General features: G+C 50.0%; 4 protein-coding genes and 1 non-coding gene across 7 annotated transcripts; 2 read left to right on the forward strand and 3 right to left on the reverse strand.

The window, feature by feature from the left end:
* The first annotated feature begins 57 nt into the window (after positions 1-57).
* TTI2 (TELO2 interacting protein 2) lies at positions 58-3,419 on the forward strand. 2 transcript variants are annotated; one of them, XM_013104291.5, is made up of 7 exons: positions 58-1,226; positions 1,490-1,676; positions 1,848-1,940; positions 2,101-2,288; positions 2,373-2,516; positions 2,948-3,110; positions 3,282-3,419. In XM_013104291.5, the coding sequence occupies exons 1-7, from the start codon at positions 604-606 to the stop codon at positions 3,360-3,362; spliced, it is 1,479 nt and encodes a 492-aa protein (XP_012959745.3). In that variant the 5' UTR covers positions 58-603; the 3' UTR covers positions 3,363-3,419. The 2 variants fall into 2 exon arrangements, with proteins under 2 accessions (XP_012959745.3, XP_027299408.2); XM_027443607.3 differs by having other exon boundaries at positions 2,373-2,489.
* LOC113839766 (small nucleolar RNA U13) lies at positions 63-157 on the reverse strand. Its single transcript, XR_003492348.1, has one exon. It is a non-coding gene; the product is annotated as a small nucleolar RNA U13 (small nucleolar RNA).
* On the reverse strand, positions 3,377-6,552 carry MAK16 (MAK16 homolog). Its single transcript, XM_005024643.6, has 10 exons — positions 6,468-6,552; positions 6,005-6,054; positions 5,778-5,887; positions 5,624-5,688; positions 5,354-5,505; positions 5,001-5,055; positions 4,837-4,911; positions 4,376-4,495; positions 4,231-4,287; positions 3,377-4,003 (listed from the first exon to the last, which is right to left on the reverse strand). Exons 1-10 carry the CDS (start codon positions 6,480-6,482, stop codon positions 3,818-3,820), a joined length of 885 nt encoding a protein of 294 aa, XP_005024700.2. The 5' UTR covers positions 6,483-6,552; the 3' UTR covers positions 3,377-3,817.
* Positions 6,553-7,585: 1,033 nt separating this feature from the next.
* On the reverse strand, positions 7,586-16,829 carry SLC18A1 (solute carrier family 18 member A1). Of its 2 annotated transcripts, XM_027443606.3 has the most exons (16): positions 14,837-16,829; positions 13,743-13,927; positions 13,173-13,533; positions 12,935-12,993; positions 12,570-12,653; positions 12,369-12,461; positions 12,141-12,230; positions 11,148-11,191; positions 10,968-11,028; positions 10,769-10,864; positions 9,432-9,510; positions 9,272-9,323; positions 9,000-9,063; positions 8,803-8,922; positions 8,495-8,628; positions 7,586-8,191 (listed from the first exon to the last, which is right to left on the reverse strand). In XM_027443606.3, the coding sequence occupies exons 2-16, from the start codon at positions 13,864-13,866 to the stop codon at positions 8,078-8,080; spliced, it is 1,575 nt and encodes a 524-aa protein (XP_027299407.2). In that variant the 5' UTR covers positions 13,867-13,927; positions 14,837-16,829; the 3' UTR covers positions 7,586-8,077. The 2 variants fall into 2 exon arrangements, with proteins under 2 accessions (XP_027299407.2, XP_071883220.1); XM_072027119.1 differs by having other exon boundaries at positions 13,743-16,829.
* Positions 16,830-17,671: 842 nt separating this feature from the next.
* Positions 17,672-26,390, forward strand: ATP6V1B2 (ATPase H+ transporting V1 subunit B2). The gene is made up of 14 exons (XM_027443615.3): positions 17,672-17,830; positions 19,594-19,649; positions 20,041-20,139; positions 20,798-20,891; positions 20,992-21,069; positions 21,545-21,684; positions 21,806-21,907; positions 22,267-22,364; positions 22,611-22,734; positions 23,165-23,315; positions 23,693-23,775; positions 23,875-23,979; positions 24,451-24,580; positions 24,703-26,390. The coding sequence occupies exons 1-14, from the start codon at positions 17,713-17,715 to the stop codon at positions 24,843-24,845; spliced, it is 1,521 nt and encodes a 506-aa protein (XP_027299416.1). The 5' UTR covers positions 17,672-17,712; the 3' UTR covers positions 24,846-26,390.
* Positions 26,391-27,452: the final 1,062 nt, after the last annotated feature.

Consider the following 27,452-nt stretch of genomic DNA (forward strand, 5'->3'; position numbering starts at 1 on the left):
GTCTGATCTTCAACAAAAATGTCTTCAGCTGACGCCATCGGTGACGCCAGCGACCCCCCGGCGCTCAGAAGGGACTGTGCCACGTCGTAACGCAGGGCGCACACGTCACGCAGCCGCGTGCCGCTCCCATTCATCATGCGCTATGAACCGGAAGGATCGGGCCCTGCTCTGCCGCGCCCCATCCCAAGGCCGCGCCACTGATCCCTAGAACAGGGCGAGCTGCGATAGCCCAAACTTTCCACCCTTTTTGAATTCATTCCGATGTTCACCACAGCTCTGCGCTCGCTGCTTCTCGTTTTGAGCCTTTTTGGGGCCAAAAAACACCCCGTTTTTTGCCTTATTACCCATGCTAATTTTTTCACATGTGGCCACGCCCACTCGCTCCCGCCTTTACTACAGTTGTGGTTTTGCGACGGCTGCGAGCTCGGCGGCGGCGGCGCGCTTTACGGCGGCGGGTTGTGTGTGAGGGGAGCGCTGAGGGGCGTCGCGGCTTCTCCCTCCCGGGGGCGCCTTAAAAGGTTTATGGGAACCTTAAAAGGTTTTGGAGGGGTCTTAAAGGATTTGGGGAGCGCTTAAAGGGCTCGGGGAGCCAGGGAAGGGGTCATGGAGCTCGCCGGCTTCGTGCAGCCCCCTCAGGTACGCGGGGAGCGGCCGCCCCCAGCCCCGCCGCCGGCCGAGCGGGCGCTGCCCCAGCCCCGGCCGCTCACCCCCGAGGGTCCCGGGGCGCTCAGCGAGCTGGGGGCGCTCCTGGAGGCCTCGGGCAGCCGCCGGCTCTTCGGGGACGTGAGCCCCGGCACGCTGGGCGAGCTGGTGGCCTCGCTGAGCCGCTTCGCGGCGCCTCCCGAGCAGCAGCAGGAGGCCGCCGAGCTGCCCGCCAAGGACAGCGCCTACGAGGCCGTCGCTGAGCGAGCGGTGGAGGTGGGCGCTGTGCTCCTGCGCCTCCTCGCCAAGCTGGAGGCTGCCAGGACTGAAGAGACTCCGGGTGAGCCCGTGGTGGGAGCGATCCTGCGCCGTGTGGCAGCGCCCATCTATATCTTCGCTGTGACACACGTCGTGGACCAGCCCTGGACAAACGCGAGGTCTCGGGCGGTGGCCAGGGAGCTGCTGGAGTCGCTGGTTCGGGCTGCAGGCTGCGGGTCGGTGGCGGAATTCCTGCGGGGGAAGAAGGAGGATGAGGAGGGGAGATTCGCGGCCGTGATGGGGCTGCTGAAACAGGAGCTGACCAAGTGAGTAACGAGGGGGGGGCTGCAGCGGAGAGGGTGGCGTGTTTGGCCGGTCTCCACGGAGGAAATACTGGGAGCTTTGGGGAATTGTGCTGGTGCAGCTGCGAGTGCACGTGGTACGAGCACTAGGTGATAAACACGGGACCAAGAACTTTGCAAACACCCCGATAATGGGGCAAGAGGAAGGGAAATCCTGTGCCTAGAGGGACAAATTACAAGAAATGAGAGCTCTGCAGTTCCAGCATTCACTGAGTTTGTGCTTCTAGAGACACGTGGAAGCGTAACCCTGCCACGAAGCATGTCTTCTCCTGGACGCTGCCTCACGTCACACGGCCCTGGCTCAGCCACTACCTGGAGAGCGTCCTCCCCCCGTCGCTGCTCATCTTGGATGATTACCGAGAGGAGAACAAGATCCTGGGCGTGCGCTGCCTGCATCACCTCATCCTCAATGTGGTAAGGGGCTGGGGAGCTACATCCCTCTGTGGGCGTCGTTTGAAGGAAGGGGGTTGGGTGCCTGTTGGGTTTCTGAACTTTTTTTTCTGGTTCTTGTATTAACCTTGGGATTTTGCCCTGTGCTTAATAGCATGAGGCACAGGAATGATGTTTCTCTCTCTCTTGTTGCAGCCAGGTGCTGATCTGTGCCAGTACAACAGGGCTCAGGTCGTGTACCACGCCCTCTACAACCACCTCTACTCACGAGAGGCCCCTCTCCTCCAGGTAGGGCAGCAGAACTGAATTTTTAGCAGCCTCGCAGTGCTGTGGATCAATCCTACACAGGGGCTGCAGGCAGTAGCAATCTGCCAGGTGAACTGGGGGGCCTGGGAGCTGCTGTGAAGGGACTTTTGGGGGATCACCCAGGCGTCCTATCCCGCCCCAGGCAGTGCTGCTGTGCCTGCTGGACTTGCTGCCTGTCCTGGAGCGAGCTCAGCACCGGCAGCAGCAGCAGCCCAGAGCTCCCAGCCACTCCGACGAGGTGCTGCAGCTGCTGCTGACCCACATGGAGGCCGAGCATCGCCTGGCGCTGCGGCGCCTGTACGCCAGGAGCCTGCCTGCCTTCGTGCAGAGGTGAGAACGGCCCCCAAAACCCACAGGGATGTGCTTTAGCCCTGGGGTGTGTCCCCTCCCTCAGTTTGTGCTTCGTGGCGGCAGGCTGGGCATCCTGGTGGTGCGGCACCTGAAGAGGCTGCAGCGAGTCATCGTGGGCTACCTGGAAGTCTGCGATGGCCCCGAGGAGGAAGCCAGGCTGGGAATCCTGCAGACGCTGAGGTGCACCATAGAGCACGCCTGGCCCAGGTGCTGCTCTGGGGGTGAAAGATCCTTAAGGAAGCTTATCCTAAATGTTATGTCTCTTCCAGAGCCAAAGTTAGGGTTGTTTGAGGAAAGGGCCCCAAAACTTCTTAGGAAACAATTGTTAGCATTGCTGCTTTCCTGGGAAAACCTTGCCCAAAAGTTAAGCTGGGCCCTCGTGCTTCTAGAACAGGAAAAAATCAGGTGAAAATAACTTTGGCTACGAGCTGAATCTACATTCATGCACGGCAAAGCTGCATAATAAGCTCCGTGCTGCTAATTAGGGCCCTGTGCTGGCAGTTCTCATTACTCCACCTGTTTCCCTCCCAGCCCAGCTGCAGTTTAGCTTCACACATCACTGGCTGGTACTGGCTGTGCTTTACCCGGCTCACAAAGAGCATTTCCAATAAGCTGCACGTTCTTGATTCCCTTCTCAGGATGCCCTGCAGGCTCCCCGAGCTCCTCCAGGCCCTGCTGAGGATGATGTGGGATGTCCACACCGACCAAGGCCCGACGCCGGAGCCAGTGAAAGCTGCCCTGCTCCAGGGGGCCACCGAGTGCCTCATCCTGCTGGATCGCTGCTCTGCGGGACAGGTGAAGGTGAGCTGGGGACCTCCTGCTCCATTTCTGCTCTCTGCCCCCTTAAAGGAAGCGGCAGCACACTACGTGCAGGAGCCTGCTTCAGTAAAACAAGATTTCCAAAGATTTCCACCCACCCCGGGGTTAGAATCTGACCTAACTGATGGGTTAGTGACCTAACTTCTGTTCCAGATCCTGCTGGAGGGCGTCTACAGCAGCTGTGAGGAGAGCTGCGTGCGGGACTGCCTCAGGAAAGTGCGAGAGAACACGTGAGGAGGCACAGCTGATCCACTGCTCGCCGGTTTTGTACAGTAAAATATTTATTTTTAAGTTGCCTTTCACATCTCTGCCCCGTTAGCCTCATAACTGCCCCAAACGAGGTTTGGTTGTGTCTCTCCAAGCTGCCTGCAGGTCGCAGCAGTGGTGTTCTGAGGCCAGGTTCTTTCCTGGAGCACCCTGAGCTGAGCCTCCTGTGGTTTTGGGGAGCCTTCTTCCTAAAAATTGCACTTTGTGCAGAGCTGTCCAAAGTTATTGCAACTGCCTGGGGTCAGGACAGAAACCCGGACATCCTGAAACCCTCCTTTCCTTTAAAAAAAAGAAAGTTTTTACTCTAGAAAATTGGAGAAGTAACTTCTGATGGTGCTCAGAGGGGTGAAGCTGGAGCAGATCCAGAGGACAGATGTGGGGTGTGCTGCTGTTCAGTAAAAAAATACCAGTCCGGGAGGCAGTCAGGATGCTTTACTCTTGGCGGCTGGCTCTGTTTCCTTTTCATACTCGATTTCCAGGTGGGGACGTTTTCTTCTAGTTGGCCCTTTCAGGGGAGTTTTTCCTTTGGATTTGGAGTGCAGTTTCTTCTCTGTTTCTTCCTCTTCTTCCTGCTCCTCTTCGCTACTCGTCTCCAACTTATCCATGTCCTGAGAAAGGAAGAGGTGTGTGTAGTACCAAAACCTCCACTTTCTGCAGAATTATCCAATCCCACTTCCTAATTCCTGGTCCCAGCCAGAGAGCCGGGGGTGCAGCAGAGCAGCCTGACTCTGTCTTGTGCTCCTCAAACCCACTACCACGAGCTCTGATCCATCACCAGGGACACCAGGCTGGTGGAGCTCACTTCCAAACAGCTCACACCTGATGTTTTATTTACCTCAAAGTCACTGATGTCGCTGTCATCTGCTTCCACGAACTCTCTTTCATCTGTTTCCTGTAAGAAACGAAGCCGGGAGCTCATCACAGCCCTCACCAGCAGGGAAAGATCGAGCGTGGCGCTGCGGGGGAAGCGTTACCCTTACCTCCTTGTCTTCGTCTTCTTCCTCTTCCTTTTCCACATCGGACTCGCTCTCACTTCCTTCGTCTTGCTGCTGCAGAGCTTTGTCGAAGGCGTGGATGGGGAAGTTGTAAATGTCCCCGTACTGAAAAGGAAAACGTTCGGTGAGGTGCTGAGGGGAAACAGCCCACAGTGCTGGGGTCGTCTGAGGCCTGCATCAAGCCAGGCTCAACTGGAGGTTCCCCCCTTCCTAATTCTGAAACATGAGCTTCATAGAAAAGACAATTTCCTATTCTAAAACAACAAATTCACATTTCAGGGGCTCTGCCTTTTGGGGAACAAGTCCTCCAGGCTGCTCCGAACCCACTCAGCTGTCACTCCCTGCCCTCCCTTCGTACCAACCCGCGCCCCCTCCCCGCAGGAGCAGCGGGACAGAGGCCAGTGGGAGCACTTTTCCTGCCGTGCTCTGGCGGGGGTGATCCTTACCGTGTCCTGCTTCAGCCTCTCCAGCAATTCCTTCTCGATGGCGTTGTCCAGCTGAGCGGCGATCAGGGCTTTCTCCTACCAGAGCAAAGAGGCCTCGTGTCAGCACACTCAGAGACGCGAGAACAGAAGCAACAAGAGGAGATGGCAGGGAACAGTCACGTTACCTCTCTTCTTTTCTCTCGCCTTTCAATCTTTCTGCTTAAGGGAACGATTTTCCTCCTGCAAGGGAACAAGAACAATTCGGGAATCCTTCAGCCTCCTCTGTAGCAGATGAAAAAATGCTCACTCAGGGCAAAAAACAGCGGCCGCATCCTCCAAAATGGGGCTGTTCTAGCTCAGGTGCACCTATCGAGGCACCTCACACCACAATTACATCGCTTTTAACTGGGTTTCTTTACAAGCCTGCCAAAACCTGCACCCTGCAGGAAAACAGCGAGTGCCTGGAGGGGCACTAGAGCCAGGGAAGGGCTCTGCAGGCAGCAAACCAAGGCGGGGGCTCGCTCGTAGCGGCGCTTACTGTCGCTTCAGCGTCAGCTTGCGGATGCGGATGAGGTACTGCGTTATCTTGGTGAAGCGCTGCTTGCATTTGTGCCGGATGAAGCGGGGCCAGTAGATGAGATTCTCGTCTATCTCCTCCAGGGCTTTCTCATAGTTCTTGCTCAGCAGGACCTGGGAGGGGGGGAAAAAAGGATTAGGGTTGAAATCCGGAGCAGCAACACCCCAGGAACACCTCTGTGCTTGGGAGGAGGTCAGAGCAGATGCGGGCAGCAGCCTGCTCACAGCTCACCCGCTCCCACAGTCGGCTGGGAAAAGGCGCCCGCTCGATTGTCTTCATGTAGAGGTAACAGCGGCCTGGAGGGAAGAGGAGAGGAGCAAGGTGACCCCACAAAGGCACCAAAGCCCCATTTACGTGGGGGGGGGGGACAGAGCCGGGCGCTCACCTTTCTCCTCCCTGACGGTGGCGTACTGGCTGTTGGCCAGCGGGCAGGAGGAGCGGTTGCAGAGCCCGGTCAGGTTGTACTCATTGCGGCAGAAGCCCTGCGTCTTCGTCCTGCAAATGATGAGGGAAACGCAGCTCGCAGGGAGCGCGCTGGCAGCTGGGGGCACCGAAATTCCCAAATTTGCCCTCCCCCCCCCCCCCCCGGAGCACATCATCCCATAGACTCACCTGATCTTGTAGGAGCAGAACTGCTTGTTCCCCAGCGTGTCCCAGACAACCTGCGGAGACAAAACCCCAATGAGGGACCCCCCAGCACCCTGCACCCCCCGACCCCATTACCAACCCTATTACCGACCCCCCCCCCAATCCCTCTTTCCCCCAGCCAGGCTGTAACACAGCACCCCCCAACCTAATGGGGCAGCGAGAGGACACGCAGGGCCACCCCCTGGCTGCCCCCAACCTCCCCTTCTCCCCCCGGCCCCAGCCCCATTCCCGTTAATCCCGGTCCACCCACATCCCCCCCCCCCCAAAATCTGCCCCCACGTGGCTGGAATGGGGCGGGGGGTGGGGGGAGGCGCTGCCCCGGCCCAGCGGCGGGGCGGGCGCTGATTGGCTGCGACGCGGCTGCCTGGCGGCGCCGGACGGAACCGAAGCAGGCGGCGGACGGGACCGAAGCAGGCGGCGGACTCACATCGTCCGAGTGCATGCTGCCGGCTCCGCGGCCGTGCGGCCATTACCGGAAGGGGCGGAGCCAACAACGTCTCGCGAGAGCGGCGGGGCGGTTGCCATGGCAACGGGGGGTGTCATGGCGGCGGGTTGCCATGGTGACGGGGTCGCGGTGATACAAAATGGCGGCTGGCGCTGCTGAGGGCGAGGGATTTCCTTTGGGTCTTGGCGAGGCAGGGAAGCAGGTGGAAGATAAAAATAGCCACGTTGATTTAGGGCAGGCTTAGCCTTAGTCATTTCCAGTCAGCCTAAGAAATATAATTTCATCCTGTACGTGCAGGGCGAGGGTTTCACATTCTCTACACAGGGTTCCCTGACAATAGCCTTGTGACCTTTGGTAATGAGTCATGAGGTACCAAATGATGATTAATTTTAATTATTATTATCCTGTTTCCCCCTGGCAAAAGCATTGTGCTGCTGGGGCTCTAGAGCAGAGTTAACCGTTCTTTTTTGGCAAGTGGAGTCACCTTCCATAAACACCTGCTCCTTCAACGCAGAAATGAGTTCATAAACTGCCAGCTGTGGAGCTGGAGAAGTTACAAGTTTTGAGATTTCACTGAGAAAAAAAAAATAATAAAAAAAAATCACGTGAATTCCTTTGACAGGTTTATAATTATTTGGTGACTTTTATAACCTAATTCTCCCTCTTTACATCACTTCCGTATTAAAGATAATTTATTACACTTCATTTAGTATTGTAAACAGTGCAGCTGCTCTCTTTCTAAACTCAGGGCCAGGAAATTGAAAAATGGCAATTAAATCAACCTACTGTACTGCTTATTGCGGTGGCTTGGGGTCACAAACAGCCTGTTACCCCGTCTCCACTAAAGGCAGAGATTTAAAAGTGCTCTGTTAGTCACTCGTACAAGTGAGCTAAGTAGCTTTGTTGAATCTCTGTCTGATTTTAAAACTGCTTTCAGCCTTATTTCTACCTGAATTTCTTAAAGGGTTTTTAAAGTTCATGAATGGTAGAAGGGACACACATGAAGCCATAAACAGCAGATAAACGGCAAAACACATAAAGCTATACCGAGACAACAATGAACTTCTTTTTTAGCTGTCTTCAGACGAGCACGGAGCACATTAACAGTACAAAGATATCTTTATTGGCAGTCTGGCAGTGACACAGGTGAAAGAAATGTTGCTAATTATTTCATTTCATTTTTCTCTGATGCTTTTCTTTCAAGAGCAGTAAGCACCTCAAAGACATTTACAAATGCCACTGGACTCATCTGGGAGAGGTGTTGGTCTTATCCCTTACTACGTGGGCAGACTGTGCCCAGGACAGTGTTGTTTTGCAGGACAGGATGATGCAGTTCTTTTCATCCTCCTAACTTTTTTACAGATAAGATGTGATTTGGGTGACTTGCCTGGAAATCACACAGCAAAGGAGCAGCACAGCTAAACAGACAGAGCCTCCAAATCCTGGGTCCCCAGTCCCTGATGGCCTGGAGAACAACACAGCCCACATTCATCCTGTGTCACAAGTCAGAAATTTGGGGTTATTCTTGGGTGCAATCACATCCATGGCTCTGTAAACTTAAGCTTCAAACAGGACACGCATCCTTGCTGCTGCTATTCCTCATTTTCTGCCTCCACGTCACTGTCATCTGTGAGAGGGAAGTCTCGCAGGGGCTTCTGAGTGGTATAGCTTTTGGTTTGCATGGGGCATTCCTGGTTTAGGATGGCCTGGATGAAGGAGAGAAGTCATGCTTCAGTGAGAATGGTGATTAATAATAAATGGGAGCATCACCGCTTTTAGAGAAAGCCAAAGCAGCCAACGTTTGCCCAGGGAACACAAGCTGTGAGTTAGAAGGACCATAGCTCCAAACGTTTCTGGTTTTGTTGTCTGATTGTTCTGTCCCTTCGCTAAGGGCACAGTAGAGCCCAAAAGGGAAGACACAGACCCTGCCAAATTCATTCGGATCTGCCACGAGCCTCTGGATTATCCAGCCTCTATGCTTTAAGGGAATAAACCAAACTTAAACTCACGATCTTCTCCTCCCTAGCAGGAGGGCTGCGCAAGTACCAGCAGAGAGGGGCGTAGGCAATGTTGAGAACTCCGATGATGACCATCAGCCAGGGAAACCCCACAGCTCTCACAATCGCACCGCCTGTGGATGGACCTGCATGTTTAAAAAGTAAAAAAAAAAAAAAAAGCTCAGATGACAAAAAAAGAGCAAAATTTGCCTCTCTGGTTTGGAGGGGATCTGTTACTGTGGCAGACTCAGTTGCTGCCAGCGAACAGGGGGTGGAGAGAGGGTGGTAAATGGGGTGAAGGTGCTCGAATTGGGCCATACCAATCGCAAAGCCCATGCAGAAGGCGACGTCGGCTATGGCGTAGACATTGCCGTAGACCGAGGTGTGGCGAAGGTCCACGAGGTAGCCCATGAGAGGCATCATGGAGGAATCCACCATTCCTGCCCAAAGCAAGGACAGCCTCGGCAGTCATCGCCTCCTCCGGGCTGCCTTTGAAACCCGAATGCTGGTAGCTTACCTATGGCAAAGCCCAGCCCGCCGTTGGGGCCGATCAGCCCGTAAATGCTTTTGGCCAGAGGCACCTTGGAGAAGAAAGAGAGAAGGCGTGAATGGGGCCAGAAGGGCTCTGAGGGGAGGGAAACACACCCACGGGTGCATGCTCTGAATGTCTGGTTGCAGATTTGGGGCTTTGCTGTCCCCTCCCTGTGGAGGGGATTGTCCATGCGCTCACCCACACACCCCTGGTGATTCTTCCACAGAATATTCTTAGAATTTTCTTGTGCTACTCACACAAAGGAGACTGATCCCCACCACGGCCATGCCGATCAGGGAGCACAGCCACCTGCAAGGAGGCCACAGTTAGCACAAGGTGATGCTCTCGGTGTCGCAGCACCATGAACAGAGTCCGTGCCAACACAGGGCCAGGCCGAAATCTCCACCTTCCACTTACCGGCCCATTTTGTTAGCCAGGACCCCAAAGAGGTTGGTGCCGATGAGGTAGGATATGCTGGCAGGAAGGAACGCCATCCCTGGGAGAGAGAAGGAATAAAAAAGAGCGTGTAATCCTCCAGGAAATACGGGGAATTGGCGAGAATTTGCAAAAGCTTTCCCTTCACTGACTGCCTCTCTCATTTGGGGAACCAGCAGCGAAATCAGAACTGTTCAGCCCCACTGCTTTCAACCTCCTCTCCTGTCAGATCTTCTTCCTCTTCCACCTCTCTCTCCCTGCTTTTGGCTCACCAAATACAGCGGAATAAAACTGCTTTAAGTGTAAAGCTCAGTGCTCATCATGTAGCCAAATGTAAATATTTGAACGGCGTGCTGATTTACCCATTGTTTATTTTTAATATACTCTCCCGCCGACTGGAAATAAAACCAACCAGCTGTATTTCACTAAGACAACTTCCTTATGGAAACACCTAGATTTAGGTTTAATTTTCTTTCCCCTCTTTAACAGGACACAGTGAAACCTCTCACCCCAAAGATTCCCCTCGAGCTCAGCTCAGTCCTGGGATGCTGCTCTGCCCTCACACACCCTTGCCCCCTCACTTGCTCAGGCGAAGCATCCCGAGCTCTTATTGGGATGGATGCTCCTGCCTGAGCGGAGAATAACTCGATTAGGGGCTTTCTCAGCCCTGCTCCTCCCAGGCTGCAATTCAATTTGGGATCTAAGTGTAGCCTGGGGCATCCCCCAGGTCATTCCCCAGCCAGTTGGGTTTTATAACAATCCGTTTTTATTTTTGCAGCAAAGACAGACAATGCTATCTCCAGATCACATTTTCGAGGCAGCTGGTAATTCGCATGTACCATCCTGCCCTCTGTGGGACTCTCGAAATGGCCTTGTTTTACTCAGAGCTGCCTCTGCAAAACCCATCTGGCTGCCATGACTCCAGCCCAGCACGCCACGATTCTCTGCCCTGCAGAAGAGAGGATTCAACAGGCTTCATGTGCACGAAACTGCCTTTCTTCTGCTGTTATTGCTGTTTTGGGAGCCTGATTCTATACAATTTTTTCAGTAATAGGGAAAAGCACATTGTGTTGCTACCGCTAAGGACACTTCCAGCTGAAATTGGAGCAGCGCACAGCCTAGTGTCGCTCACTCCGTGCAGCTGAGGGTGTATGTTGGCTTCTTTTTAAAATGATATAAGAGATTACGGCGTCCATCTCGCCGTGCAAAATGATACAGGATACATTCAAGCCGTCTGGCGGTGCCAAAGCCGGAGCTGCTCTAGCTGAACTCGACCGAGCAGCCGTCGAGGAGCGAGGCCGGCAAAGCGAGGTGCCTACCGAGCTGCCATTTCGGGGAGCACATGGTTTGCATCATCCAGATGGGCAGCGTGGGTTCCAGCATGGCCACCCCCATGTTGGAGAAGCAGAGGGCTCCTGGTGGGGAGAAAAAGGAGAAAGGCTCTGATTCAGGCTGCTCCTGCTGCTGAATTGAGCAGGCAGGAGCCGACGGGGAGATTTGGGTGCGGAGAGACCTTACCTGCAGCCACCAGGATGTAGGGATCCCGCAGCAGGGTGAGCACCGGTGTGCCCTGGGTGCTCTGGTGGAGATGGAGGGGTCACGGGTGCCATGGGCAGGGGGGACACGAGCTGCCCTCCCACCTATGTGGCTCACAGTGCCTTTCCCCTCTCCTCTTAGGAGGGAGGAAAGTGTACTCACCTCGGGGGAGATCTTGGAGGGCTGCAGGATGCAAAGCTGCAAAGCTGGGAAGAAAACGCTGCTGTTAGGCTAGTTTTGAGGGTGGCAGCACTTCAGGCCATGTCTCCCGCTGGGTTTTCAGCAGCAGAGCCCCCAGGGATGAGGGAGCTGTGCCCGCAGGACACCATGGGGGGAGCTGGGTGCCAGCGCTGCTCCTGGGGGAGCACAGCAAAGCTCCCGTCAGCTGAAATAGGAGCAGGAGCCAGCCAGCGTGCTCCAAGTGGTTTATCCGGGCACAAAACAGATCTGGAAATGCTCGCTGTCGGGCTCGGAGCTGCCCACCATCGAGCCATAAATGGAGCATGGCAGAAATTAGACGTGGAAAAGAATAGGATGAAAGAAAAAAAAAAAAGGTTTCAAGTGTGGGGAACCGATATTTCATTTTCCTAAGGCTCTTACACGCTTCATTAAAGATGTCTCACATTACATCTAGGCAAAGATGGTAACTGTGACTGTAATTTAATTAGCGTAATGCTTTCCACCAAAAATGCACATTTCTGCTATCTCTAACTTTGCTGTTGCACTCTGAACGCTGTCACGGCCTGGATTTATAGTACCTCTCTCTGAGAAAACACAGATCCCCGTTCACACCGGCAAAGTCTGATCCCTGTGTGGCACGGTGGAGAGGCTGCAGGCAGCACCACGTGTGCCTTGTACAGAGAGCACTCTGCTCGCAGAGCTTTACTGAGCGTGCTATTCAAGCCATTAAAGCAATCAAAGGGTTTATTAAGTAATGAAGGACTAATTCTTCCTGTACTGCTATGTCATGCATCTGGCGGTAGGAAACATATGATTTAGCAATAACAGAATAACCCGTGCTGGTGCTAGCACCCATGCTGCATTCATCTCCCTCTGCCTTCACACGAGCCCTGTGAGATCCTTCCCGAGACAACAGCGTTTGTGTCTGCCACGGGCTTTGTTTTTTTGGTTGGATTGAACCACCCAGCTCCTCACCTCCATCCAGCAGAGCTAAGAAGGCCAGGACCAGGAAGGGAGAAGCTTTCCCCATGAATTCGTACATCACGCTTCCGAAGGGGGCCCCGACTGCAAGGGAAAGGCTTCGTCACACAGCAGCAGGGGCCAGGCATGGCCGTGGGGCTGAAGGATGCTCAGCCCACCAAAAGCAGCGTGTGATGGAGGTGCTGCGGGTGCAAAAACCCCTCGGGAGCAAAATATCCTTACTCAGCACACCCAAAGCCAAGCCTCCGAGAGCGATGCCCATGGCGTTGCCCCTCTCGAAGTCATCCGTGTAGATGCTGGCCAGCATGCCCAAGCCTGGGGGCAGAGGGAACCCAAAATGCTCACTGAGCTAACGCAGGCACTGTGGCGTAGGGCAGGAGCCGAGGCTGGGTGTAGCAGCATGCAGGGAGCTCAAACATTCACCTGCCACTGATGAGAACGAGGAGCCGACGCCTTGGAGAGCTCGGGCAATGAACAGCAAGGTGTAGGTGCCGGAGAAGGCAAACACTGCGGAGGAAGGAGAAACAGAGAGTCAGGCAGAACCACGGATCTAAAACCCTGCCAAGGGTGACAGCAGCGTCTGTTTGCCCCCAGCCTGGGTGCTGCTGGTTGCTTGTCCATTCCTGCCTCCAGTTTCTGAGGCAGCTGCTCTGCTGTCTCTCGTTTCTCATGCCTGGGCACACAGCAGGGGAATTTGCTCTTGTTCTGCTTTTATTTCGGATCGGTGGCCTGGGAAAGAGCCCAGCATCCTGCTTTGTGTGAAGGGCAAACCGCAGGGCAATACTCACTGACTGTGGAGAGGAACATGATGATGAAGCCGATGAACATGGGGATGTGGTATCCAATCCTGGAACGGGAGAAAAGAGGCAGGATCTCACCAGGGGTTGCTCATTTCCCGGTGGAGACCTGGCCTTGCTGCCCAGCCTTATCCCGCACATCTCTGAGGGGCTGTAAGCACCTCCTGAACGTGTGGCTGGGGAAATATGCTGTCCCTAAATGGCTGTGCTGAGGGGGTCTCGGATGTACCTGTTGGTCAGGAGGCCCACAAAGGGGTTGACCATGAGCTGGACGAGAGCCTTGGAGGCAAAGAGCAGCCCCACGCGGACGTTTTCGTTGGCGAGGAACTCCTCGCCCTCCAGGCAGCCCCTCGGTGGTGGTGAGGGGCTCGTGGGGGGCGGCAGCGTGTGCCTGCTCGTGGTCCCATTCAGCGGCTCTGCGGTGCTGCTGGAGCCCAAAATGGTCACGGTGCTGTTGTCAAAATAGGAGAACACGGAGGAGAAAGGAGAAGCCTCCACGGCTGGAGGAGCCGACTCAGGCTGGCGAGGGGCAGCGGAGCTGTTAGCACCTTTGTACTCTGTTGTGTAAAGGAAGGTGGGGATGATCGGTACTGGAAAAAAAAAAAAAAAAAAAAAAAAAAAAAAAAAAAGGGGGGTTGTTAATGATTTTAGTTGGTTTTGTGCCAGCTGAACTGGATGCTGGCTCAACGATGATGCCCTGGCAGCCCCCTCACCCATCCCTCCCCGTGGCTGTCCCCTTCCAGCACAACCGCAGCCGTCCCCGCATGCAGAACCCCCCCGAGGTGGCCCGCAGCCCTACCCACGACCGTCAGCAGCATGTTGTCCAGCAGCAGGGCCACGAACACCACCGCCAGCGCCAGCCTCCGCGACGTCCTGCCCTCCGCCAGCCAGCGCCGGGGCGCGGGGACGGCACCCGGGGGCATCGCCGGGGGGCTCGGTCCTCTGGCTCCCTCCTGGTGCTCAGGGCTGGGGGCGTCCCGACACCTTTGTAGGAGATGCAGGAGGTTAGCACCTCCCGAGGGTTCAAGGCTTCTCCCTCCTGCCTAAGATCACTCAGCCTTTGTGCCCTGTGAGCGCTGGTTTTGCTATGAAAAACTGTATTTTCATCAATCTCACATTTAAAGTCATCACGGCCAAGAGGCGCAGCGCTCTCTAGCCCCTTTCCACTCTCCGGAGACATCTCGTCTCTGCTTCAAGGCATCACTTAAGTCGTCTTTCAAATACTCAAAGCACAAATCAGGCCAGTAGCTTATCTGTGGTAATCTCTACATCTTTCCTTCCCTGTTTGTTCTTTGGAGATTAAATTAGGTCTCAAAGAAAATTCATTTACCTTGCGTGTCTTTTCATTTGACCTAATTGAAATGTCAGGGCAAGATACAGGACTTGAAAGCCTAACATATGTGATTAAGATCAGGGTTTCAGAGGGGCTGAGAGAAGATCACTCGCTCGGTCACACTGAAAACATCAGAGAGAAATTTGTGCTAAGCCACCCAACCAATTAGCCCTTTACGTTTTTATAGCTGGTAGCAACTTGAGCGACTAAGCGGCAAAATGAACAGAGCGGAGCCTCAACTATCATTCTTGCCAGTACTCCTGTGGCTTCCTGAAATCCCAGGCAATGGTATTTATCAATTTTCAATAAAAAAGGCAAAACAGAGCAAAACCTCCAGACCCTCCATCATCTGAGCTGAGTGCCACATGAGCCACTAAGCTGGTAAGAGCAAAGACAAAATAATAGAATGAATGCAGGAGAATAGAAATACACGTGTGTAAAGAAACAGGGAGAGAGGAGGAGTAAAGAAAGTAGGGAAAATAAAGACAAGGAGAGTAAAGAAGCCCCTGGATCGCAAGGCACAGTCCTGTTGCATGGAGCAGGGTAAAACAACCCCTTACCCCTGGGTGCATCCCGGAGCGAGGAGCTGGTGGCAGCGGGCAGCGGTGTGCTCTGGAGCTGCTGCTCCTGGAGGATTTATCGCTGCCTTTTATCAGAAGAGGATATGAGTGTCCCTCTTCCATGGAGATGTAATTAGGAGCTCAAACAAGTTTCCTTCAGCCCTGCAGCTCCCTCTGCGTCAGAGCAGGACCGGAGGGACGGGGGGAGAGGCGGCAGCGTTTATCTCAGAAGCATTTAGCCAGGCTCTCCGTGATGCTCATCTCCCTGCCAGCCTGTTTCTGAGCACACCGAGCCCGCTGCCTGGGGACCCTCTGTTCTGTGGGGCAAGCCTGCTCTGCCCCCGTGGAATAACAGCGTGTGGAGTCACGGCTGGGAGGAAAGGATAACGTCATTAAATGGCCCTGGGAAATGCAATCTTAAAACAGGTCACAGGGATTTTGGGTTAACTCATCCATCAGTTGGGGAGCCTGATGTGAAGAAAGAGAGGGGTTGCACCTTCTCTCCCACCAGGGATGTGGTGAAGGAGCTGCACCAGCGATTGGGTCTGGAGGGACTCCCTGTGAGGGTGGGAGATGCTTCTGCAGGATACCCAGCTGGAAAGGCAGCAGCTGTGGGTTTTGAGGAGGCTTTGCAGTGAGCTCTGCTTCGCTTTACAACCTACAAAGGGAGGGGAAAGAGCCGCATGTCGAACAATCCCTGCAGCTGCTTGTACAGAGCTTCTCCCGTGGGAGGTGGTACAAGCAGCTCCCTCCAAGGGATCGCTTCTCAGCTTGTTTTTTCCCTTTTTGTGCTGAATGTTTTTTAACATCAGAAGGAGAATAAACTGAGAGAAAGCTCTTCCTCTGAGGAATATAGAAATATCTGGTTCCTTGGCCCCCAGGCTCTGGCTGGTCCACAGGGTACTGACAAGCTGCCTTTACCCAGTCCACAATGGAAATCATCACTTCAGGATTTCCAAAACTAAAAGTGTAACAATAAGCGTTCATAGTGGACAGAAGAATTTTTAAGGCCAAAATCCACTGATCCAGGCCACGATCCCTGAGCAGCTGTGGTCCAAGCAGTTGTGGTCCCTCTGCACCTGATATTCTGCCGTTGCCTGTACCCAGAGGGATGCTGGCAGCGGTGAGCTTCGAGCACAGCCTTCCCCTGCACTTTTACCCTGCCTGCTTCATCTCCAGGGACAGGAGCCAGCTATTTCTCAGACTAACAAGGCTGGTTTCCCATAAGCAAAGCCGGATGGAAAATTATATCCGTGCATGATTGAGGTACTGCAAATATTATTTAAAATGGGATCTCTTTTCTTCCATCATTTCTATCTTCTTAAACTTTTGACATAAAGCTCCTTCATTTCTTTTTTAAACCCAAACTGATACCATCATTCATTCAGGATACAGAGATTTACTGCAGTAAAAGAAAATAAATCCCAAACATATTCACCTTCTCTCTGCTGACATGTAAATCTGCCACTGAAGCTATCTGTCTGGCTTCTGCATGGCCCAAAACTATAGCCAATAACATGAGAATAGTGCATCCCACCAAGGAATTCCCTGGCTGTGCATTACAGCAGAAGCTGAAGCCTTTAAATACATTTTGTGAGCTGAGAATTGAGCATCAAGGCCTGGAAATTACTTTCAAAGTATCTGCAGAGTAGACAGCGGATGAGCAGTGCACCACTACCATCTGCTGAGGGAGCTCAGAATTGCTCAGCTCTACTCGAGCTTTGTGCAGAAAATGCTTCAGACTCTCCTTCAGGCGAAGAGGGACTTGTGGAGATATTATTGTTGTTATCTCATTCTCCTGTGGGCCCCAAGGTCAGGCACCGTCTCGTTTGGCTGAAGGAGACCGCAATGTCGTGTCACTTGCTCTGCAGAGCTGATGGGAAAGCTTGCTCAGATGTGCTTTGGAAGCATTTCCACATGCCCGTCAGCTTTTTCCAGGCAGTTCTCTTGGAGTATTTCTGTTATTTTAACAATGATAAATGTTTTCCATGATTTTTTTCTTTCAAAAACCGTACGGAAACAGAGTGCGGCCTGAGGTAGTCAGGGCCGGCTCAAACTACGGCCACTAACTTTTTATTAAAGCAAAGGTCTGGGAGAAAGGCTTTTTCCCCTAATTCTTCTTTCTCTACTTCTTCTACACTAATTCTCATTTTCCTTCTTTCTCTATTTCTTCTTTCTCTAGTACTTCTTTCTTTCATTCTTCTTCTTTTTCGTTTTTTCTTTTTCTTTATTCTTTCCCTAATTTTTATTTTCCTTTTCTTTTTTCCCTTTATTTCATTTTCCTCTTCCCTTTTTCCTTTCCCTTTTTTCCTTTCCCTTTCCCATTTTCTTTTTTCCTCTTCCTTTTTCCTCTCCCTTTTCGCTTTTTATCTTCCTTTTCCTTTTCCTTTTCATTTTCCTTTTCCTTTTATTTTTTATTTCATTTCCCCCTTTATTTCCTTTTCATTTTATTTTTCCTTTTCCTTTTTTCCTTTTTCCCTTTCCTCTTTATTTCCTTTTATTTTTTCATTTTTCCTTTTCCCTTTTCCTGTTTTTTTACTTCCTTTTATTTTTTTCCCTCTATTTCCTTTTCCTTTTATTTTCCCTTTTTCCTTTTTTTTTCCATTTTTTTCCCTTTCCTCTTTTTTTATTTCCTTTTATTTTTTCCTTTATTTCCTTTTCCTCTCTTTTATTTCCTTTTATTTTTTCCTTTATTTTTTCCTCTTTTTCCTCTTTTTATTTCCTTTTATTTCCCCTTTTTCCCTCCTTTCCCCTTCCTCCCCCCCCCCCCCCCCCGCAGCACCCTGGCCAGCTCCCTCCCCCCGCGGCCGGCCCCTCCCCTCCCCTATATGTGCGCATGCGCAGCAGCCGAGCCCGGGCGGCGCAGGGCGCACAAGATGGCGGCGGTGCGGGCGGCGGCGGCGGGCCGGGGGCTGCCCAACGGCGCCGGGCTCGGCGGGGCCCGCGAGCAGGCGGCGGTGCTGGTGCGGGACTTCGTGAGCCAGCCTCGCCTCAGTGAGTGCCTCACGGCCTCTAAAAGGCGGCCGGGGAGCTGGGGGGAGAAGGAAAAAGGGGAGCCGCGGGGTTTGGGAGCGTCGCGGGGTGCTGCGGGAGGCGGCTGGGTGCGGGGCCAGCCGGGCCCTGAGGCGCTGTGAGCGCTCCCCAGGCCGTGATGTTTGTTTCCTGAACGCTTCCATCTGGTGTAAAAGCCAAATCTATCCGTAAAAGGCCTCCCACCACAGCCCTGCTGCTCTGCTTGTGCCTGTAGTGCAGGCTTTAGTCAGGGCTGGAGCCGCTGCGGCTTCCTGCACAATTCGCGTTTTGTCTGGTTTTTGCCCAAAACCGCCTCTGCTTTCGTCTGCATGTGGGAAATGTGGTGTTTCGGTTCCTTTTGGGTTGTCATGGTGCGGCTCGATCTGCCTGGGGATGGGGATTAAAGTCAGTGGTGGGCTGCGCTGGTGGGATTGGGGCTGTTTGTGCCAGGGGTGTTTTCTGGTGGTCAGAGCAAGGGAAATGAGGAAGAAACGCTCACAAGACTGTCATGGGATGAGCTGTGTTGCTCAAGAGGATGTTCCCCGCTTCTTGCTGTGCTGCCAGCCCTCGCAGGCCGTGCAGAGGCCTCTCCTCAGGCCGAATCCTGTGTCACTCTCCTTGAATTGCTCCCAGGTGACAGGAGCAGCCCGTTGTGCTTTGCATTAAACCCGATTTTGTAACCCCAAAATCCTGCCAAACAACGTGAGACAAGTGCTAAAGCTGAGACAGGAGGAATTCCAGCGTTAGGCCTCCTTGTGTGCCTCGTCACCCACTGACCTTATCTGATGCAGCTTTGATTGTTGCAGTTAAGAGATTACATTGCAACAGTTCAAACGCTTTGCTTAGGTGTAAACATTGCTCTGTTGATGGTCGATACAACACCAGGTTTGTGTGCCAGGCCTGGGCAAAGCTGCAGGGTGCCTAAGGTAGGTAATTCCCTGCAGGTTGGCCCTTTCTGCTGGGATTTGGGACCTTTCCGCTGTCTTTGTGTGCTGTGCGTGGCTCCACTTGCTCATTTTTTCCCCCAGGGACAAGTGATTAACGCTGGCTCTGGGTCACTGCTCCCTTGTGACCCTGATAACGCTCTGACTCGGCGTTACTTCTGCCTAGATCAAGTGATGGTGGGGTGTTCGCGTGTCCTTGGAGCAGGGCAGGGTTTTTCACTGTTTCCACAGCTTTCTGGCAGTGCTGATATCAGAGTAATGAATTTTAACTTCTGGGCACCCTGGTGCCTCGGAAAGCTGCATTTAGTGCTTATACCTGAGCTGCTGATGTTTAAGGCATGAGCCTAGAGGTGCACCGGTGAGCCGTGGCCTTGTATCTGGTGTCAATCCTTAAGTCAACACAGAATAGCTCAAGAAGTGTTTTATTTTAAAGAACTGTTTTGTCTTAAAATGGCAGCTTTACGTTGTAGTGGTGTTTCTGGTGGCAGGGTGAACTTCACCAGCGTTCTGGTTATCCCCAGATACAATGCTTGCATCGATGAATTTGTGACAGATGAGAAAATGGCAGAACTGTGTATCTTAAAGTTACCTCCACTGCTTTGTGAGTGGTGGCAAAATGCTGGCAATGCAGCTCAGCACCGAATCCTTCTTGTGGAGCTCACAATAAACAGAGAAGGAATGCAGAGCTGGGCCCAAAATCTGCAAAACTGTGGCTGGTGATAAGAACAAGACTTTGATAACTTGATGTGGGATATTTCTGGTGTTTTGAGGAAGTACCTGACTTGTGGCTCTTTCTTCCAGCTTACAAAACTGTTTCGGGTGTGAATGGTCCCCTGGTTATCTTGGATCAAGTTAAGGTAAAGACAAAGACTCTTAATGAAGTTGTTGAGGGATATTTTCCAGGATAAGTTGTGAGAGTTTAAATGCAGACTGTTGTGAAATCTGTGGGTTGCCTGAGCAATTTAAATGCTAGATATGCTTTTGACTGCTGAAATAAAAGAAAATAATCCCATTGGTATTAAAGCCAAAGAGTTGTCCCAGTGCCAGCAGAAAGGGATGAGTAGCTGAAGCTGTTGAGAAGGAAAGGAAACGTTCCAGTTCTACCAAACTCTCCCAATGTTGTCAAACTTAAATGAAGAAACATATATAGTCACTCTGTTCTTGATCTTTTAGTTATTATAATAGTATAGTTCCCATTTCAAAGGGAACCATGCACAGATTTAATGGATCTTTCTTGCTCATTTTCAGTTTCCTAGATATGCAGAGATTGTCCACTTGACTCTTCCTGATGGCACAAGAAGAAGCGGACAGGTTCTGGAAGTCAGTGGCTCCAAAGCTGTTGTTCAGGTAAGACTGGGGACTGTATTGTCTGTGGATGCAACAGAGAAATATTTTATTAATCAGTATGCATTTGAACTTTGTCAGATGTCTTGCAATGCATTTTTTTGTACTGTAAGTAAAAAAAAAAAAAAAATAAAAATCCACTTACTCCAAGTGCAAATGGTATGAATAATTTTAAAAGATTGAAAACTGGAGCAGAGAATGACTTTTTTTTTTTATTTGTACTCCCTCAACACCCTGATTCCCTTGCAGCTAGATTAAGGGAATCATACTATGTTTGTACAGTGTTAGGTTCAGGATCAGCTCCTCTGATATGCAGATGGAGGTCTGTCTTCTAGGCAGCTGTTTCTTGTTAATAACAATTCTTCTTATCTGAAGAACTTTACCCTGTTGGCAAAGGAAAATACTTGAGATCAAAAGAATGGCACTGGGTTTGTTGGTTGCTGCTGATACACCTCAGGAATTTTGTTTAAAGTAGGTTTTTATGTCATGTTTTGTACGAGTGAACTGCTTCTGAAATCCTCTGCTAGCAGGGGACTGCCTTGCTTTCCTTCCCTCCGGCTGATCAAATTCTCAAGCTGTGAAGCTGCATTCCAGTGCATTATTTTGTAAAGCACAATACTACTTTTTCTTGTGCTTTCTTTTTTCCCTGGTATTTTGACAGGTATTTGAGGGAACTTCAGGTATTGATGCGAAGAAAACATCTTGTGAATTTACTGGGGATATTCTTCGAACCCCTGTCTCTGAAGATATGCTTGGTAAGTACTTGAGTCTTGCTTTGAAGAGTGAACAAACTTACTACCCACTAACTTATTTTTGCAGTAACTTACACTTCTATTTTATTGCTGTTTCTTGTAGGCAGAGTATTTAATGGATCAGGAAAACCTATAGACAGAGGCCCCATTGTTTTGGCTGAAGATTTCCTTGATATTATGGGTATGTTAGTCCATTTGTGGTATTTATTTGCATCTGTTGTTTCTGTTTTCTGAATGTTACAATAGATTTGTTTTTGAACGTAGGTTCTAAATGTTAGAAGGAGTTTAATCTTTATTTTTATTTTTCTCAAAATCAAATTCATATAAGTACAGGTGGTTAGGGTAGAAGAAGTGCTTGAAACCTGTTCAGAGAAGTGTGTGTAGACTCTTAACTATATAGTCTTAGAGATAAAAAGGTAATAACCTGACAGACTTCTCTTGAAAGCACTCTTACCATTCGTGTGAATGTAGAATACTAGAGTCCTGAGATCAGCAAAAGGCTCGGATTTGACCAGGTGCATCTAAAGATTTGTGGGCCTAAAGGTGGGGTTTCTAGCTTCTGACATGAGCCTTAGATCAGTACTGAATATCAGTCATAGTATGATCAAGGTTCAAACATGTACGGAATAATGTGTGTTCTCTTAAAAACATAACAGGTCAGCCAATTAACCCGCAGTGTCGAATCTATCCAGAAGAAATGATCCAGACTGGCATTTCTGCTATAGATGGTATGAACAGTATTGCCAGGGGGCAGAAAATCCCAATATTCTCAGCTGCTGGCTTGCCCCACAATGAGGTGGGTATTCAGTGCTCTTCTTAAAACTGCTAAAGCAAATCGCATTTCACTGGGGTTAAAAAGTAAGCAGGTTAAATTCTGCATTAAATATGCAGATGGACTAATAAGCTTTCTCCTTTAGATTGCAGCTCAGATATGTCGCCAAGCTGGCTTGGTGAAGAAATCCAAAGATGTGATGGACTACAGTGAAGAAAACTTTGCCATCGTGTTTGCTGCTATGGGTGTAAGTCAATATTGTTGGAGGGAAGTGATGTTCAAGTAATGAGACAGTGGTGCGAGTAGCTGGACATTGCTTTTTTTGAAAGTTCTCTGGGTAGGTCATGTGTGTAACTAAATAGTAAATTGGCTGAATGTTAACGTACTACCATCTCTTTGGGATTTTCAGCCAAGGTGATTCTCTGGTCAGAGTAAAATATTAAATTTCGTCCCTTGGGTGGAATTCTGTAGAAATAACTTACTCAGTTGGGATTGCAGGGGAGTCTGTGGTGTGAAGAGCTTTGCTTATGGATTAGTAATAAGGTGCTTAGACCTGAAGGATGCTAAAATCTGGTCTGGAACTGATGCTTTAATGTTATGATTCAGGTGAACATGGAAACTGCTCGGTTCTTCAAATCGGACTTTGAGGAAAACGGGTCCATGGACAACGTGTGCTTGTTCTTGAATTTGGCCAACGATCCAACGTAAGTTACCTGTGTTGGCTGGGAAAAGGCTGAGAAGAGCAAATAAACTGGAAGCCAGAGCATCACTGTTGCCCTGCCAGGTGTCACTCAGGTTGACATTTTGCAGCTCAGTGGAATTGGCAATGCTGGTGCTCCAGTCAGTGCACGTAGCAGAATTTTCAGAGGGTTTTAATGCATGTAACTTCAAACTGTTACTTTGCTGCCTTAAAGCACCTGTCATAAATAGGCCGTGCTGTTCTGTTTCAGCATTGAACGCATTATCACACCTCGTCTAGCTCTAACAACAGCAGAGTTCTTGGCATATCAGTGTGAGAAGCATGTGCTGGTCATTCTGACAGATATGAGCTCCTATGCTGAAGCTCTCCGAGAGGTACGCATTTATTAACTCGTATGCTGGGTGTTGGCACAAAGGGTTCACAGTATAAAGTGAATATAAATTTGTGCTCAAGCTGTTACAATTAGTATTCCTTACAATGTTCTTAAATTAGCCAGTGAGGCTTTTAGTTACTCATTTATTGCCTAGAATTACGTTCAGCAGTCAAAAAGCTATTGCCTTTTTCACAGCTAAACTTATTTGACTAGCGGCATTCAGCAGCTTAATAGTTTCTGATTTGCCTTGGCATCTTGTCTCGTCATACACAGCTGGGGTGACATATTTCTCTTTATAGGGGCTTACGTGGCTGTATTTCAGTATCAGCCGTGGGAATAGGTCCTTTAAGTGACTGGTATGGATTAATTAGGGAAGGTGGCAGGTCTGTGCGAGTGATCTGGCTTCCTCAAATGCTTCTCTTGACTCTCAGGTTTCAGCAGCTAGAGAGGAAGTCCCTGGCCGTCGTGGCTTCCCAGGTTACATGTACACTGACTTGGCTACCATCTACGAGCGTGCTGGGCGTGTGGAAGGCAGAAATGGTTCCATTACTCAGATTCCTATTCTTACCATGCCCAATGACGGTGAGTAATTTTCAAATGGCTTTCATAACTAGCACTTTAAATGACTCCTTCAGAGCAGACTGCCCGATTGCTGATGCACAGCGAGGTAGGTCCTGTGGCCTTTAGGTTTTCATTTGGGTAGTGCACTTGTTGGCTGTCTCCTCTGTGTGGTTAAGAGTAATACTTCGCCCATTTCAGACTTCAGGACTGTTCTCCAGCTCTGTCAGGAGTACTTGCAGCTCTTGCATAAGAGCACTTCGTGATTTATGGGGGTACTAACTGATCTAACTGATGGCATTTTACTTTAGAAGTTATTTAAGTGTTTGAAAAAGCTGGCACATCACTGCTAGAATGAATATAAAAGGTCTGAAAACTGTCAAATTGTTTTTTCCCCAAAGATATTACTCATCCTATCCCTGACTTGACTGGATACATTACTGAGGGACAAATCTATGTGGACAGACAGCTGCACAACAGGCAGGTGTGTACCACAGTGGTTAGAACCTGCTTAAGATCATTTCTATGCTTTTTTGAAGTACTATTACTGATTTTTGGGGGGGATGTCTCTTTCTTTTTTCAGATTTACCCACCTATTAATGTCTTGCCCTCCTTGTCTCGACTGATGAAGTCAGCTATTGGAGAGGGCATGACAAGGAAGGATCACGCAGATGTATCCAACCAACTGGTATGTAAAAACCCCTTCAGAGAAGCGGAGGTCTATTTCAAATGCACCTCTCTCACTACTCAGCCAAACACTTGGGGCCCAGAATGTTCCTGAGGCTGCTTTAAAGCAAGGAGTGATTAGTGGGACCCTTGTTTTGGGTTTGGAACAGAAATGTTTGCATGGGTGCTGTGGAGCCTTGTGAGTCACCTTCACGAGATTCTCTGCAGCACGAAATGTGTGTGCTGTAGGGTATGCAGTAACTGCTGAGGATGTTTGTTGTATAAATTGTTCTTTTCTGTATTAAATGTACGCAGATTCAGTCGTAGTGCTTTGGTCACTGTGCAATATGATAACGATGCTGTGTTGGCAGGAGACTGAGCTAACTGAAGGACCCCAAATATCATCCTTCCAAATGAGCACCTCTTTTGCTGTTAAACTAAGGATGTAATTTAGTTACCAAAGTAAAAGCACTAATGTTTCTTTCCTTTTCAGTACGCCTGCTATGCTATTGGGAAGGATGTACAGGCTATGAAGGCTGTAGTTGGCGAGGAAGCTCTTACCTCAGATGATCTTCTTTATCTGGAGTTTCTGCAGAAGTTTGAGAAGAACTTCATTGCTCAGGGTAAGAATCTGTTTCAAGAACATCATGGTCTGCATTAACACCTAGAAAGTCCTGGTTGCAGACGTCCCTGTTAGTGAGATACTTTCCTGCCACATATTTCAGTCTGTGGTTAATTTCTGTAGGTCCTTACGAAAATCGCACTGTTTACGAGACCTTGGACATTGGATGGCAGCTCTTGCGAATCTTCCCCAAGGAGATGTTGAAGAGAATTCCTCAGACAACACTGGCTGAATTCTATCCTCGAGATTCAACTGCAAAACACTAGCCACAGCTTCATCTCTAGCTCCTTGCTCTGTGAAATGCTGTTTGTTTTCTTTTTTCATGTGTTGGTGTTTACTTGTTGCCCTTATAATTAAAACCAAGAGTAGGTGACATTTGTGCCAGTGTTCCAACGTACACTGATACCAGTTTTTAAAATATCCCTTCTTCCAAAGCCTGGGTCTTCAGGAAAACCTTTAGGCCAGCTCTTACAAATGTGCAATAGCTATCACGAAGCATTTTTTTTTTTTTTGAACTGGACCTTTTCTAGACATTTCAAGGGAATGTCTTGAGGATTACCAGAAACTGCAGATCTTTGCTTTCAAACCAGGAGCACATGGTTTAGAAAGCATCAAAGAGCAAATGCGACTTCCTTTGTCCAAAGCATCTGCTCTATCTGATCATGTGCAGTTGCCTTGCTGCTGACTGAGCAGATGGTACTCTGCTGTCCTGCTGTTGTGCCTGAAGACCAGGGTAGTATGTGGAAAGTGTGGTGCACAACAGTATGCCTCTCTGAAACATGCAAGTCGCTGTTTTTTAGCTGTGGCTTAAGATTTGTAGAGGTATGCACGAACTGAGGACACTAGTGGGCACACCAGGCGCTTTTCTACTAATAAAGGGTCTTTTTCAGAGGTCACAGGCCAGTGGGTTGCTACCTGAAGGCAGCATGCTAAGGCTCAGTTGCTGAATTAAAGGTTTTAAATCGATGTTTGCAGAGCAAATTTCCTAGTTACCTTTTTTTTTTTTTTTTTTTGAATTCTGGAAATGCCAGAGATGTGGAAGAGCAGCTAAAGCATTCTGAAATCAGTAGTGTCCCCCAGCGGGCAGGTCTGTAGGTAATTCAAGGCTTCATGCTGCTATTGAAGGGTATTATGTGATGTGAAAGCTCTTACACCTGACGCAGTTGTACTGGGGGGAGGTCAGCTTTTAAAACGTTCATACTAAACAGTGCAGCAGGAGAAAGCAACCTGCCGTACAAATGGATATTTTGAATTCTGCTATAAAGCATGCTCTAGGTGGCACTGGGTCCTGAGTCGTGTTTGAAACTGTTGTGGTTTGCACTCCAGGCACAGATTTGGCTAGTCAGGAGAGCTCAGCATTCCCAAACACAGCAAGCTTGGCTAGCCACTTCAGTGTGATATTTTTATTTTATTTTAAACTGGTTCAGATGAGGCTCAGAGCCCAGCGCTGGCAGGCTTTCGTGCTTTTTTCCAGGCATAATGTAGTCTAAGCGCTGGTCTAGCTAACCAAAGCATGTTACACCTCTCTAAATGCCTTCAGTGCTTGTCTGGGAAGGTGCTAACATGACTTGAATGATAGTGTGCTAATTCCAGCTTTCCCTGATGTTTCCTATGTGCAGTTCTTCCTATGATTTGTTCAGTGTTCTCTGTAACTTGGACGCATTAGCAACTTTATTCCAGTGCATTCCACTCTAAAGCTGTGTCGAGTCTATTTTTCTTGAGGTAGGGATGGGAGGTTGGAAGTGTTGGCATGAGAATACTTTAATGTAGAGAATATCTAAATAAATTAAATATGAAAGGTGTTGAACAAACCAGAAGTTCTTGTGGTTCTGTGGTTAAAAACAACTCGGGGTCTTTCTGCAGTGGCTAAAACGTCCTTTGTCACTTGCTTACACAAATGAAAATATTTAATCTGCTGAAACCCAACATTTTTCAGTTCTGTCTGTCTGCAGTGAGGGCTGCTTGAGCCGCAAGCCGTGTTATTACTGGAGCTGGTGGCTTCTGGTGAGCAGGATTTGGCCTCCAGCTCCAGGACTGAACGCTTTGCGCTGGCTGAGTGGGTGGCTGCTGCAATCACAGCGTGATCCCAGAGTTTCCGCATGAATCTCGATTGGCAGTTTGTGCTGCAGGAGGCTGGGAAACCTTAAAAGAAACCTTAAAAGGCTTCTTGGAAGTGATCTTAGGGGTTATGTTGACTTTACTAGGGGTGAGGGGGAGCTGTGGCCTGGGTAGGTTTATTCTGGTGTTGGGCACAGCTACGTAAATCCCTGGTGCCAGTCCCTTTACATGAATTAACTGCCCAAGGTGTTTCCCTGCTGGAGGCTGGCGAAGGTGAGAGGTGTAAGAGCAGCGTGGAACGGGGAGATCTGGGATTCTTCCTGATGTAACCCGGAGAGCTGGGGCTAACCCACACATCAAAAACTCTGCATCTGCTTGCCTGAGAGATGAGGCAGGAGGGCCTCTCCTCTCCGCTGATGTTGCCATTCATCTTTGAAGAATTGAGCAGTTCTGACACCAGCTCTGTAAACAAGAGTTTGTTCTGAGTGATAAAAGCCTGAGGCTGTCTTGGGTCTTCTCTTATTAACTCTTCTGCTATGCTACAGCTCAAGCTGTTGCTTGGGTGGCAGTACAAGAAGTCCTTGGGGGTAGATGAAGACATTACCTCTTTTTTTAAAAATTCATTTAAACGTCCAGGCTGGTTCTGGCAGTAGCTTTTTCACAGAGAGTGATGCTACGTTACAAATCCCCTGTCCTTGGCATTAATAATGGCCTTGTGATCATCCCGCAGCTTGAAAGATGGTGGTTTAAAGCTGTGGAGGAAGAGAAAGGAAGATGTAGTATCCTACAAACGTGATAGCTTCAAAAACAAAATA

Source organism: Anas platyrhynchos, chromosome 23 (assembly GCF_047663525.1).
Source record: "Anas platyrhynchos isolate ZD024472 breed Pekin duck chromosome 23, IASCAAS_PekinDuck_T2T, whole genome shotgun sequence".
NCBI classification, from domain to species: domain Eukaryota; kingdom Metazoa; phylum Chordata; class Aves; order Anseriformes; family Anatidae; genus Anas; species Anas platyrhynchos.

What these genes read in the sequence shown, in the direction of transcription:
- TTI2 (XM_013104291.5), top strand. Translation starts at nt 604, where the DNA reads ATGGAGCTCGCCGGCTTCGTGCAGCCCCCTCAGGTACGCGGGGAGCGG. An exon ending in CTGAAACAGGAGCTGACCAA is followed by an intron (nt 1,227 to 1,489) that starts GTGAGTAACGAG and finishes TTGTGCTTCTAG; the next exon opens with AGACACGTGGAAGCGTAACC. An exon ending in GAGAGGCCCCTCTCCTCCAG is followed by an intron (nt 1,941 to 2,100) that starts GTAGGGCAGCAG and finishes ATCCCGCCCCAG; the next exon opens with GCAGTGCTGCTGTGCCTGCT.
- MAK16 (XM_005024643.6), bottom strand. An exon ending in TTCTGCTCCTACAAGATCAG is followed by an intron (nt 5,888 to 6,004) that starts GTGAGTCTATGG and finishes CATCATTTGCAG; the next exon opens with GACGAAGACGCAGGGCTTCT. An exon ending in AAGAAGACGAAGACAAGGAG is followed by an intron (nt 4,288 to 4,375) that starts GTAAGGGTAACG and finishes CGTTTCTTACAG; the next exon opens with GAAACAGATGAAAGAGAGTT.
- SLC18A1 (XM_027443606.3), bottom strand. Translation starts at nt 13,866, where the DNA reads ATGCCCCCGGGTGCCGTCCCCGCGCCCCGGCGCTGGCTGGCGGAGGGC. An exon ending in CTTAGCTCTGCTGGATGGAG is followed by an intron (nt 11,192 to 12,140) that starts GTGAGGAGCTGG and finishes TTTTCTTCCCAG; the next exon opens with CTTTGCAGCTTTGCATCCTG. An exon ending in CTACATCCTGGTGGCTGCAG is followed by an intron (nt 10,865 to 10,967) that starts GTAAGGTCTCTC and finishes TCTCCCCACCAG; the next exon opens with GAGCCCTCTGCTTCTCCAAC.
- ATP6V1B2 (XM_027443615.3), top strand. Translation starts at nt 17,713, where the DNA reads ATGGCGGCGGTGCGGGCGGCGGCGGCGGGCCGGGGGCTGCCCAACGGC. An exon ending in TCGTGTTTGCTGCTATGGGT is followed by an intron (nt 21,908 to 22,266) that starts GTAAGTCAATAT and finishes GTTATGATTCAG; the next exon opens with GTGAACATGGAAACTGCTCG. An exon ending in TCTTACCATGCCCAATGACG is followed by an intron (nt 23,316 to 23,692) that starts GTGAGTAATTTT and finishes TTTTCCCCAAAG; the next exon opens with ATATTACTCATCCTATCCCT.